Source organism: Equus quagga, chromosome 5 (genome assembly GCF_021613505.1).
Source record: "Equus quagga isolate Etosha38 chromosome 5, UCLA_HA_Equagga_1.0, whole genome shotgun sequence".
NCBI classification, from domain to species: domain Eukaryota; kingdom Metazoa; phylum Chordata; class Mammalia; order Perissodactyla; family Equidae; genus Equus; species Equus quagga.
The window spans coordinates 42,929,743-42,942,670 of NC_060271.1; the positions used below are offsets into that span (position 1 = coordinate 42,929,743).

The following is a 12,928-nucleotide window of genomic DNA, read 5'->3' on the forward strand; positions in this document are numbered from 1 at the left end:
CGCTCAAAAAAAAAAAAAAGCTACAGTTAATGAAGGTAGGGAATCCACAAGCCTCCTAAATCTTTGTTTTTATGCTTTTCCTCCTTGCTGTGTAAAATGTGCTCACTGCTCACTTATTTCAGTCGCTCTATCAACAGTCAGGAGCTGCAAAAGAAGCTCATAAGGAATGTGGTTTCACAAGAGAAACAGGAGACAAAAGGAGGACCAATCAGTAGTTTGCTAAATGTGCTGTTTATTCCGCATTCAGAAATGTGGGGACACAACTGCAGGTCCAGGAATCTGTGTGGCTGTCACTTCACAACTAAACGTCACGAGGGCAGTGACGACGGCTTCTCCGCACGTTAACCACCCATTGTGTTTACAGGGAACATGGTGAGAAGGGATGACAGACGGCCCAGTTCTGACCCATTTTCAAATATTTCTGCTCTAATCTTTGAGAACAAGGGGAGCCTTCACTTGATCAGCCACCTCCTTGCCGCTCAGCGCCTCGACGATGGCCAGAGCGAACTCAAAGCTGGTTCCAGGCCCTCGGCTGGTGAGGATCAGGCCGTCCTTCTCCACGCGGTTCTCAGAGTAGCTGTAATGACCTTCGATGTAAAAATAAAAAAGGGTTACATCCTAATGGGCTACGCTGGACAAGAAGCATCATCCAGCAGTTCAAGTCCCTGTTACTGCATGTTACTGGGCTCAGAGAAACTCAAACCAACCAACCACCCACCCTGTGGCCGGCCGTTCCAACATCCACTGGGCACTTCAAGCTGTTCCACACACAGCACGAAGACAGTAAAGAAGCTGCGGTCTGTGAAGCACCAGAGAAACTACACCTGTTTAGACGGAACCAATAAATACACTAAGCTAATGCTGCTGCGTTAGACCTCGACAGTGACGAGGGAGAGGTCGGAATGCATGCTAATCAGTCACATTTCTATCATACAACGAATGCTCAAGTGTCAATTCCATGAACGGAAGGGAACATGCCGCCCCAAAATCCGACTGCAGGAGTTCAGGACACGCCACCGCCGAACACGCAGCTTCGGCAGATGGGTTATTTTGAGCTGAAGGCACCTTATCTGCCTGAAGACAGAGCCTCCAAGGGATCAGTTGTCACAGATCTCCTCCCAGAGTTTCATCAACTGGCAGGAGGGACTCTTGTCACAGGAGAGGAAACCAGAGGCGGCACCACACCCAAACTTTGTCACAAACTGTCATTCCTCCCATCTGTTCCCTGAGGGCCCATTCACCTTCCCGACAAATCCTTCACCCTCCAGAGGCCTGGCTCCCCCCTCCCTACAAAGCTGGTGCTGAGTCTGAACTCCAAGCCCCTCAGGGAGCTCCTCATGCCTCCCTGGGTCTCTCCCATGAAAACGTTAGGTAGAGATGTTAATGACCTTCCCTGTCTTTTCCTCTTGTTGATCTGTCTTCTATTACAAGGGTCTCAGCCAAGAACTTAGAAGGGTAGAGAGAAAATTATTTTTCCTTCCCTACAAAATGCTGAGGGGAAGGAGGCTGAGGGTGGAACGGTGTTGAAGGTAGAAACAACCTGTTTGGGCAGACTAGGGGGCACGCGCTCTCTGCTGTCTCAAAAACAAACGAAAATCACACATAACATATGGCGGGGGAGAGGGAGAGCCGCATTCATTTCCCACGGGCGGGGCGACTCCTGCGTCCCCAACTAGCTGTGTGTGTGCAAACAGAGTAACGAGAATGTGCATCTCCTATACTCACATTTAGGAAATGACACGGCTTCTGGGCATGTCTCTGGCCTGGGGTCTCCTCAGGCTCTCAGCCCACACCAGGCAGCCATCAACCTCCCACTGAACACAGAACCAGGCTCCAACTCCTCATGGTGCAGCAGGACCCCACGGGACCTGGCCTCCGCCCACCCCAGCTTGTCCCCACCCTCTCCCACCTGGAGCTCTCGGTCACTGAGCACATCACCCTTCCTGCCCCAGGAAGAGCTGCGCAGGCCGCTCCCTCTGCCCAGGAAACTCTTCTCAGCTCTTCACCCTTGGTTTCAGCATCAGCACCAACCCCTCAGAGACGTTATCTGTGACCGCCCTCTCTAAACCAAGTCACTCGATCACAGCCCGCCCTTCCCTTCCCCCCCCCCCCCCCCCCCCCTCCCGGCAGTGACACAATCTATAAACAATCTGTCTCCGTGTTTACTGTCTACTCTTTAAGAGGCTGGGCCTTCATCTGCCCCCGTCTGGCCTAGAAAACTGATGGCACCCAGGAGGCGTCCCCAGGGATCAGGTGAAGGAAGGAACGGATGAACGTTTCCCGTTCTCTCCTCTCCGCGTCCACCACCTTACAGCAGGATGTCTGCGTTACAGCCCTTCCTTCTGGCTCTCCCCCCTCCACTCCATGCTCAGCACCCCCAAAACAGGAACCTTTCCCGAGTGTAACTCAGAGCATACTCAGCTCTCTCCCCTCTGCCAAATTTCTCCAGCACCTAATGGTGACTCAACTCCACGTCACAGTGTGCAAGCCCCCTGGGTCTGGCCTGCACAGAGGCTGGCCTGGAAGGAACCCGAAGGGAGACAGAAAAGAACCTGCTGTCCAGGTGGGCGCTCACGGTGACCTGGACGGGGACAGTGGCAATAGGCGGGAAATGGAGGTTGGAGATGTGTCTTAGAGATAAGATTGCCGGAACCTGGTGAAGGGTGGGCCGTGGGCAGGCGTCAAGGATGACTCCCGGCTGTCTGTCCCAGGCAACTGGGTGGGTGATGTTGCCACTCATCATGGACGTGAAGGACAAACAGATTTGGGGGAGGGGTTAAGGCCGACGAGGTTCCTCTTACGACATCCTGTCACTGCAAGTTGAGTCAGGCACACACACCACCTCTGACCACCTTTCTTCCCCACCCCTAAATTCAGTGAGGCCACACCAGTGTCCCCCACCAACCTGAGGATGCCTGAGGGCACGGCTCTGTCTTGGTCCTCTTTCTGTTGCCAGAGCCTAAGCAAGTGTTCAGGAAATGCCTGTTCAACAGATACATTAAAAAAAAATCACATGGGGCCGGCCCTGGGACCGAGTGGTTAAGTTTGCGCACTCCACTTTGGCGGCCCAGAGTTTTGCCAGTTCAGAGCCTGGTCTTGGACATGGCACCGCTCATCAGGCCATGCTGAGGAGGTGTCCCACACAGCAGAAGAACCTACAACTAGAGTATACTACTATGTACTGGGGGGGCTCTGGGGAGAAGGAGGAGGGAAAAAAAAAGAGTGGCAACAGATGCTAGCTCAGGGCCAACCTTGAAAAACAAAAAATCACCTAATGACCCCCTTAAAGCAGAAGCAACATCCTTCTGCTGTATGAATGATCTTTAGAGACCACATACTGATGTCCTTTCAAAGGGGATAAACAAAACCACAGTATACATCTTACTGTCCTCATTAAAAACCAAGGCACCCACTGAAATAACCGAATACAGTACATCAAAAATTTCCTAGTTACACCATTGTAGAGGAAAAGAGGTCCCTGGTTTGAGGGGAAAAGGTTTTCATAATCCAGCCTCATTTACTGATGGATAAGCCAGGTTGAGATAATTTCAAATGCTCAACTAGAAAACCGGCTGGGCCGGGTCTTCAGCGCTGAGACCAACTGCCTGGACCGCACAGCGCGAGGCACCATTCTAAACAGTTCACGTAACAAGCTCTTTGTGGGTAAAATACTGCCAACAGAGCTTCAACTGGTTAAAGAAGGTCCAGAGTTTTCAAAATTTCAACCAGGAAGAACAAAAGGTCCACCCCGATCGACTACCTCCACCTAGTGGCGATGGCGAAGAAAAACCACGCGTGCGCAGCCCACCAGCAAGGGTGCCGCACACGGCAGCGGATGGGACTCAGGAACTCAGCAAATTTACACCCCACGTGCCATCGGGCACGAGGCATTAACTTCTTTTAACTTTATACAAACACCCAAATCCGGGAAGTCTCTTCAGAGACAAAGCAAGTGGTGAGGCTGGGGGCAAGGGGTCAGCAAACGGGGGTCGTCCGGCAGGCGCAAACGTCAGCTCCTGGTCTGTGGCTCCTTAGAGCTGCCGCTGAGGAGCTGCCAGACCCGAAGGCCCGGAAAGCCCGAGCTGTTACTACCCGGCCCCTTAGGGAGAGTCGCCGACCCCCACCCTCCAGCACAGCAGCGGGGTTCAAACCCCAGGTCTGTCCTTTAGGAACTGTCCGACCTCTGAGCCTCACTTTCCTCGTCTGTAAAATGGGGATGATACCAGCCCCAAAGGGCTATCGTGGGAATCAATCAAGCCAAACACCAGTACGAAGTGGTGGTATGAGCAGGGACAGTGGCCAGTGGAGGGCAGCCCGTTCACTGCCGTGTTCCCAGCACTTGGCCCAGAGCTGGGCACCAACCAGCTCGCCGTTCTCCAGCACGGGCTGCATGCCAAGCAGTGTTCTAGTGTGTTTCACATATTAACTCACTGAGCCTGTCAACAACCCTGAGGCAGGCGCTACTGTTATCCTCAGATGACAGACGAGGAAACTGAGGCTCAGAGAGGTTAAGGAACCTGCCCACAGTCACACAATGAGTGGTGGAGTTGGGAGCCACAGCCACATTGTCTGGCTCGAGACCCTGCTCCTCACTACTCATCTACGTGACCAGGCATTTAGATGCCTACTAAAACAATGGACAAATGAGAACTGAAAAAACCACGAAAGTCACAACTCACTTACAGTAAACACTGAGAAATGGCAGGACAGCCCTTCAGACTGGCCTGCTCATCTCAGGGGACAATGTCACCCTGACCTATCAAGCTCAGGATGAGGACAAGCAGAAGGGCCTCACGGGACCAGATGCCCAGAAGCGATCACAGCTCCACGTCTCAGAATGCTCTGAAGGGGCAGACATTTCAAACATTTTTTCTCAAAATAGGACTTACTGACTAAATTTGATGCCTGGTAACTTAACTGTATGTGGGAACCTGACAAGGACAGAGGCTGGGCCTGGGTTCCGGACGGATCCTGGGCTAGTGGCCTCGCCTTCCTGAGCCTCCGCTGCCCCATCAGTGAAGTCAGCACCCACCTTATCGGGCAGTAGGGACTGCGGGCCGCCGTGGAAATAACGCATGTGAACATACTATGCAAACACCTGAGGGGTCACAGTCTCATCTTTTTCTCTTCCTGATCAACCTCAGTGTTCCTGGGGCATTACAAGAAAACAGACACAAGAGACACACCTTCAGATAACACAGGAGTGTGTTCTACTGGGGTCTTCCTGCTAACACACCACAACTACTCAAGGAACCTGAGCCCGCTCCTTCCCACCGTCCAAAACCTCTCCATGGCTCAGAGTAAATGCAATGCCTATACTAAAAAATGCCCAGAAGCCAGAGCCTTTTTTTAAAATCAATTTTCACACAGATGTTTTTATTGACAATCTAGTATCTTTCTAACAACTACAATAAAATTATAAATTTTCAAGAAAATACTACTGTGGATCAAATTTAAGAATATGCAGAATGTCCAACACCAAGAGTGAACTCTAACGTAAACTACGGACTTTGGGTGCTGGTGACATGTCAACGCAGGTTCACCAACTGTAACATGTCCACCTGGTGCAGCGACACAAGCTGGTGGGGGGGAGACTGCACATGTGCGGGTACAGGGGGTATACGGGAAAGCTGTACTTTCTGCTGAATTTTGCTGTGAACCTAAAACTGCTAAAAAAATAAGGTCTATTAATTTTCTTAAAAAAGTAATATAATGAAAAATGCATCATTTTACTTGACTGTGAAAAGACAACATAACTGTCCTACGTTTTGTTTTAGTTCAGAATAAGCAGAGAGCAGAACTGAGGGGGAGAAAATGTTCCCATTGCACAGGTGTCTTCAAATCAGACTAGTTACTATCATTTGACTTTCTGTTCCTTCACTGGTCTCTGGGTGGCTCATGTTCTACGCAGAGCCAGCCACTCAGTTTCCTCACTGGCTGAACGCTGGTTGAACCACTTTTGGCTTCTGACTGGAAACCGCTGATGCTCTTGCAATTACCCACACTAGTGTGATTTCTCTTTCTCTTTGAAAGTCCCAGGTCTCTGCCTCTCTGTTACATGCACTCCAGGGACAGATGGCAGAGGAAGGTGCCACCTGCCTGACCAAAGGCACGACCTGGCTGGCGCTCACAATGTCCCACTGAGCAGCAGGAGCTGCCACCGAGGAAGCAGTCATTACCACACAGCTGTACGTGCAGGTGCTCGGTTTCACGGTTTTTCTGTTAATTATAGGCTGCCCTGTATTTTTAAATTTGATGTATACATCTCTGCAAGCTGTTAACTCCCAGAGGACAGAGACGATGCCATGCTTCTTTTACAGCCTCCAAATAAGGAGCAACACAAGAGAATTAGACAAATATTTGATAAATTACAAAAAAAAAAATAGGTGAAATAAGCAAACTGCAGAGCAATGTACTTAGATCTCATTTGAGTAAAAATATTACACTACGAAGGACAATGAGTATGTAGAGAGAAAATTCTAAAGTTACACAAGAAGCTTTTAACAGAAGTCATCTCTGAAAAATACAAAGGAGGGAAGTTGGAGAAGAGGAATATTAATTATTTCACCGCCTTCTATACCGTTTGCATTTTTTTTACCATGAATAGAAACTTTTTTTATAAAAATAAGTTAATAAAAGTTAAAGTTCAGGGCTGGCCCAGTGGCGCAGCAGTTAAGTTCACACATTCTGCTTCTTGGCGTCTCGGGGTTCGCCAGTTTGGATCCCGGGTGTGGACATGGCACCACTTGGCAAGCCAAGGTATGACAGGCATCCCACACATAAGGTAGAGGAAGATGGGCACGGATGTTAGCTCAGGGCCAGACTTCCTCAGCAAAAAGAGGGGGATTGGCAGATGTTAGCTCAGGGCTAGTCTAAAAGAAGTTAAAGGTCTAGCTGATATTTATGAAAGAAACAAGTCACCGAAGCCAACAGCCCTGCCACCTAGGCCTTCTCTGAAGGCAGGGAGCACTGCTCACTGTACTCCGGACTGTGGGCAAAAGGGCACTTTCTGAAACTGCTGTCGAGGTTTCAAATTTACCCTCAGGGCACCGGCAAAGCCTTTAGTAAGGATACTAGTTAACTGACATTTCGCAATCACTTCCATCTCTGACAATCAGGAGTCTGGCTGGCCTCCGGCGTAGCCGCTACGCCGCCCATCAGGGTACAGACACAGGCACACACCACCTCTCCACCCCACGTCAGCTCCCCCGTCTAGTGAAACACGTGCAAAGAGAGCGAGGGACACGCCACACCTCAAGCCACACAGGATCTCTACGGATTAGATTATACTGAGTGGGAAACAATGCTAAATGAGAGCTTTTCAACATGAAAATCTAAGCATATACTTACTTCCATTCATTATCTTGTCCTTAGCCTGTGGGTGTGTTGTAACTTTGCTTCCAAAACCTATTTCATGAGCCAAGAGAGCCGTAGGACCTAAAAAGACGATTAATAGAAAGATTTATGTGGAGATATGGAAAACCCGCATTTTAAAAACTGCAACAGAAAAGTATTCCTCAAAATCAGGAGGCTCTTACCTAAAATATACTTATGATTCTGAAATTAAATACTTCTTGGTATGAGAGGTAAAATGTCTATAATAAACCATCTGCTGAGCACATCTGGCAAAAGTGTACAAACTCAAAATACTTCAACAACATTTACTCAGAAAGATCCAGCTTGATATCCAAGTATACAGATAAACAGGCTGTGGCCCCGAGGAGCAGGCAGCAAGGATGTCAGGGGTGCAAAGGAGGGGGCACCACTGAGGGCTTGCCTTACTCTTAGCAAATAAAAGCTGCAGTTACGCATTAGAGGCACCTGGCACTCTCCAAACCTCTGGACTTGACTGCTGTCTCACAGGCTAATTTTATATTCTACTTGAAAATGAACAATGAGCACTCATCCATTCATCCATCCAAACACACCAGGTAGAAGGTTATCAAAATGAAGAGGACAGCGTCCAGCCCTGAAGGAGATACTTGTGAAATGCCTACAAGCCTGAGATACAAAGGCACTAGAGTTTCTTGATTAAGACTACCTTCTTTTCCGCCTGCTTTTTCTCCCCAAGTCCCCCTAGCACACAGTTGTATACTTTTTTAGTTGTGGGTCCTTCTAGTTGTAGCATGTGGGACACCACCTCAGCGTGGCCTGACGAGCAGTGCCACGTCGTTGTCCAGGATCTGAACCAGCGAAACCCTGGGCCGCTGAAGCGGAGCGCGTGAACTTAACCACTCGGCCACAGGGCCGGCCCCTAAAACTACTTAAGAGAAGAACCAAGCGCAAGTGTCAGTTTGTGATCCACTAGTCTTCCCTTTTAAAATGAAGTTTTTAAAAACATGCGGTTGCTAACTTGAGATTTTTATCTAAATATATTCGCTGAAAATGGTCAATTCACTGATAATCGCAAGCATATTTTGTATGTAATGGTCCTCAAATAAGAACTAAAATCAAGGTTTTATACCTTTATTATATTAACTTAAAACTTTTTAAAAAGTAGTTAGTCTACTTTTTTTTCTCTAAACCACAAAAAAACACTTTCTAAGGCTTCATGTCACACCTGCAGGAACGTGCTTTAGAACAGCCCTTCGCCTTCCATATTGCCAGGGCGAGGAGGCCTGGGACAGGGCCCCACACTTCAGCTCCAGCAAAGCTCGGCACTCGCTCCACTGACCTTCCACTGTTCAGCCCGACTCCAAGGGAAAAGGAGTTACATAAAAATGAATAACTGTCACTCAATTTTTATTTGAATGGATTCATGTATTACTCTTCTTATTTTGTAAGATGTTAGGAAATAAGAAATAATCACTCACGTCATCTTATACTTTAAAGCAAACCTCAAGAGATGGTCGTGCAGCGAGGACTGCGATTGCACCTGCTCCCTTCAGGTCATCAAACTGCAGCCCAAAGTAATGTTAGTGGATTTCTGATACAGTTGACTGTAGGAATCTACTGATGAACTTACTCACTCGTGGTGGTAAGCTCATAATTACTGCTTTCTGGGGCTTCAGAAACCTATTTGGAAGACTGGAGAGGAGACACTTCACTCCTCCCACTGCCTGAACCTGGTGGATGAGGCTGGGCCGAGTCCCAGCAGGGATGCAGCTCTGCGTGGGAGCAGGGGCCACAGGGACAGAATCCCCTTGGGCAGCCACGAGGACAAAGCCAACAGCGCCACCGTGTGGTCACTTAGAGGAAGGACAGCAGGGCTACCCCCAGCCCCTCCAGGTGTCCTAGCCCCAGGCACCTGACGACTGCTGGCTCCTTTCCCTCCAGGCTTCCTTCCCTCTCCCCCGCCCAGGGGGAATCTCATTTTATTTTCTGCTCAGAATAGTCTCTTCCAATTTCTCACTCACTCAATGTTAGGGGCAAAGTTAATATTCTTTCGGTTCAATCAACAGTTCCCGATTCCTAACCACAGCACTTAAGAATCATCTTATTTCTTATTGCACTTCTTCCTATTTTTTGCAGGAACCAGAAGCGCAGTGCAGGATGTTCAACAACACAAACACATCGTTAGAGTGTGTTTATTTTTAATGTCGATTTAAACGACGCTAAGGCCTGAGTTCCCGAGCTTGGCATTCCAGCTCGCCTAGCACAACAGTGATCAGATGTGGCTGATAAGTTGTGCTAACTTAGTGACACAGAGGACACACTGACGTGATGTTTACTTTCAGCAGTCAGAAAGGAACAAAGCCAGCCCAAACCCTTCCTTTGTTCCTTTGGTGAGAGACCTAAGAATGGGGGGCAGGACGACTGTACGACTACTGGATCTGCGGCTCCCTCCCCAAGGGGTGCAGCTGCTGGGCCGCAGCGACCTCTGCAGAGAGAAATCCCCGCGCCCCCAGGGCAGGCGAAGACGCTAGTGTGGACCAGACCCCAAGGACAGGGCCTGTCGGGGTGGTGTGTCCCTGGGTCCCTCCCCGGCTCTAATGCAGCAGTTCTCAAACATTCGGGTCCTCGCACCTCTTTAGCTTTTATGTGGATTACACCTACCAACTGCCAAGTTAGAAATCAAAACTGGGAGATTTTTACTATGTAGATACTAGAGCACACACACCATGCCCGAATGCCAGCACTGCCACACTCTCATGTCACTCTTGTGAGAACGAGGAGGAAAAAGGCAAACAACGTATTAGTAGCATCTGCTTTGACCTTACGAGCCCTTTGAAAGAACTTTGAGAACCACTGCTCTGAAGCAGAGTCCCCAGGATCCCTAGGCTGTACTTCTAGAGTCTACTGTAGGAAACAAAACATCAACATGTCATTTCATCAAACCACTCACCCATCCATTCGTTTATTTATTTGCTCTTTTGACAGACATTTAATAAAGATCTGTAGCAAGGAAGACACTGGCCAAAATGACACTAGGGAAAAAGTGCAAGATGGCAGAACATCATATGACATTAGAGCAACAAGAATGGATTTAAAAACGGTATCAGAAAACAAAATACTACTAAATTTCAAAGACGTGAGGACATCTACACAGCACCAATGACTTTCTTCTAAATCCTGTGGCAGACAGCAGAATGCCTAAGGCCCAGCGCTCCACACTGGAGATCGGACGGAAAGCACCCCGAGGCCTCGGAAGCCAGGGCAAGCACAGGGCAGAGCTGCGATGTTTATGTCTGACTGATTCTTGCTGACTGCGTGCTGGCACAAATACTTTCTGGCACAGAGATTTGCTGGAACAAGCTGTTTCTGAATTCCAGAGGGTCTTATTTCCTCCGAGGTCAACTAAACATGGAAAACACTAAGTTTCATAGAATGTAGACCAAAGGCACGGAGAAGAAGAAAACAGAACAACTGGACTCATTTCTGAAACGACAGCAACTTCATGCCACCCAAACTAAAAACATCAATATAGACGCCCTTTGTGCCTTATGAAGGGGAAGAAGTATGTGGAACAAAACCTTATGATTATAGACTACCCCGTCACATATTTTTTGAAAAAACCAACACCACATTTTAACACAGGCTGGTTCTGACATTACCTGCACAGATGGCGGCTATGAGGCCTTTCCTCTTTTCTTGTTCCTTCAGTATCTCTTTAACAGCAGCAGACTATTCAAAGAAAACCAAAAACACACCAAGTTATCATTAAGCCACAAGCCAATTTCTGGCTAGAAACTTTGGTAGAATCTGATTTTAGCGTAAACCACACGATCTTCAATCTGACTATTCTTCAACAATATTTCTAAATCATCAATACAAAAATTATCAAATTTATAATGTTTTGTACGTTCTTAAACCCAATCAAGGACTTTATTGTAAGAGAAAAGCATCCTTTTCCTAAAGATGTTTAAAGATGAGATGAGAAAAGCAATTTCCCTTGGGCACGTTGACCCTTGCCATTTTGGACTCCAGGGAGAAAGAAACAGAAGGGAGGGAATGCGACATTTCGGCTGTTTTCAGATGGGAGAGTCAGGAACAGAGTCTGGCAGTCCCAAATGTGTGATTCGACCTGACTGGAAGCTTCATGAGCTTCTGTCTGCGGGGCCCTTCCCCCACCTTCTTCCTGCAGGCCGACTCCTCACATAACACTTCAGATGAAGCAGCAGTGGCTTCCTTTGAGGCCATTTTTCATTCAAACTGGCAGCTCTGGCCCCTGCAACCCTCGCAACCCCGACTGTTGAGTGGACAGCCAATCTCTTATCTTTCTATGCTTAATCCTTCATAAAACACAAAATTAGGTCATTCTGCTGCTGCTGCAGGAAAAAAAAGCAGTCTTTTTGGACTCGATTCACTGAATCTGTTCATAAATAATTGTTCCACCAATTCAGCTTACTCCTACAGTAAATGTTATTAGAATTTTTTTTAATTAAGCTAGAACACTATTTTGTTAATTTCACCTGTTCCTATTTTATTCACAGCCACCTTTCTGAAACATTTTAATAACAAAAGCAAGAGAACACAAGCAGATGCTGAAATACTTTCTTTATGCAGTTTTTACCTCAGATAAATTCTGCGCACCCAGATTACCTCCTGGCAGAACCACTACGTCATAAGGTCCCTGTAACAGTTAAAAAAAAAAGTGAAAACACTTCATTTGAAAAGTGCATTAAAGTGATAGTCCAATAATACTTTCGTATTTTAAATGAGGGTCATGGCAAAAACTGTTCAAAGAACAGCTAAATAAATTACGGTGTACCACTATGACGGAATGTTGTCATAAGTGCAAAATACGCAGGAAATCTGTATATAGAAACATGAAAAGATGTCCATCTTGCAGAATGGTAGGCGTAGCATGACCTCATTGTTATAAAAACAAACGCACGTATATGTAGATACATGTATATATTACACATACAAGTCCCCCACATGTGTCTGCATATACAGATCCTGACAGACAAAGGAGACCCCTACTGCTAATGGGTGGCAGTGTGGGATGGAGACAGCGGGAGAATGAGAGGGGACATTTAGCATTTTGACTTCATGTCTGTCTATTCTGCATAAATTATCTTTCAACAAGAATGTACATAGTAATGAAAAACAATCAAAAGAAAAACAAATTTTAAGTAAAAGGCACAGAAAAAAACTTTTAACTTTATGAAAAATGGAACTTCGGAGAGAAAAATAACACAATACTTTAGTATCTCAAACACCAAAACATCATCATCATCATCTAATGATTTCAAGCTTGCTGAAATTACAAAACGGAAATTGGTTTAACAATCCTTTAAGAAGTTAAAGTTTTAAATAATAAGAAAATTACAAAATAAAAATTTAGTACATACTTAGTGCAACATATACTATTTAGAATTACTTTTAAAGACTACAAACATTCTGTTTTCTTTTTATTTTTGAGGAAGATTAGCCCTGAGCTAACTACTGCTAATCCTCCTCATTTTGCTGAGGAAGACTGGCCCTGAGCTAACATCTGTGCCCATCTTCCTCTACTTTATATGTGGGACCCCCACCACAGCAT

The 12,928-nt window shown here is 47.0% G+C and overlaps 1 protein-coding gene across 2 annotated transcripts in view; it reads right to left on the bottom strand.

The window, feature by feature from the left end:
• Positions 1–212: 212 nt before the first annotated feature.
• The window catches only part of PARK7 (Parkinsonism associated deglycase), a 16,911-nt gene continuing 4,195 nt past the window's right edge, over positions 213–12,928 (bottom strand). For both annotated transcript variants that reach the window (XM_046662797.1, XM_046662796.1), the window contains exons 4-7: positions 11,954–12,013; positions 10,995–11,064; positions 7,351–7,437; positions 213–587 (exon numbers count right to left, since the gene is read on the bottom strand). In XM_046662797.1, the coding sequence (XP_046518753.1) occupies positions 427–587; positions 7,351–7,437; positions 10,995–11,064; positions 11,954–12,013 (378 nt within the window). In that variant the 3' untranslated portion in view covers positions 213–426. The remainder of the gene's footprint in view (positions 588–7,350; positions 7,438–10,994; positions 11,065–11,953; positions 12,014–12,928) is intronic.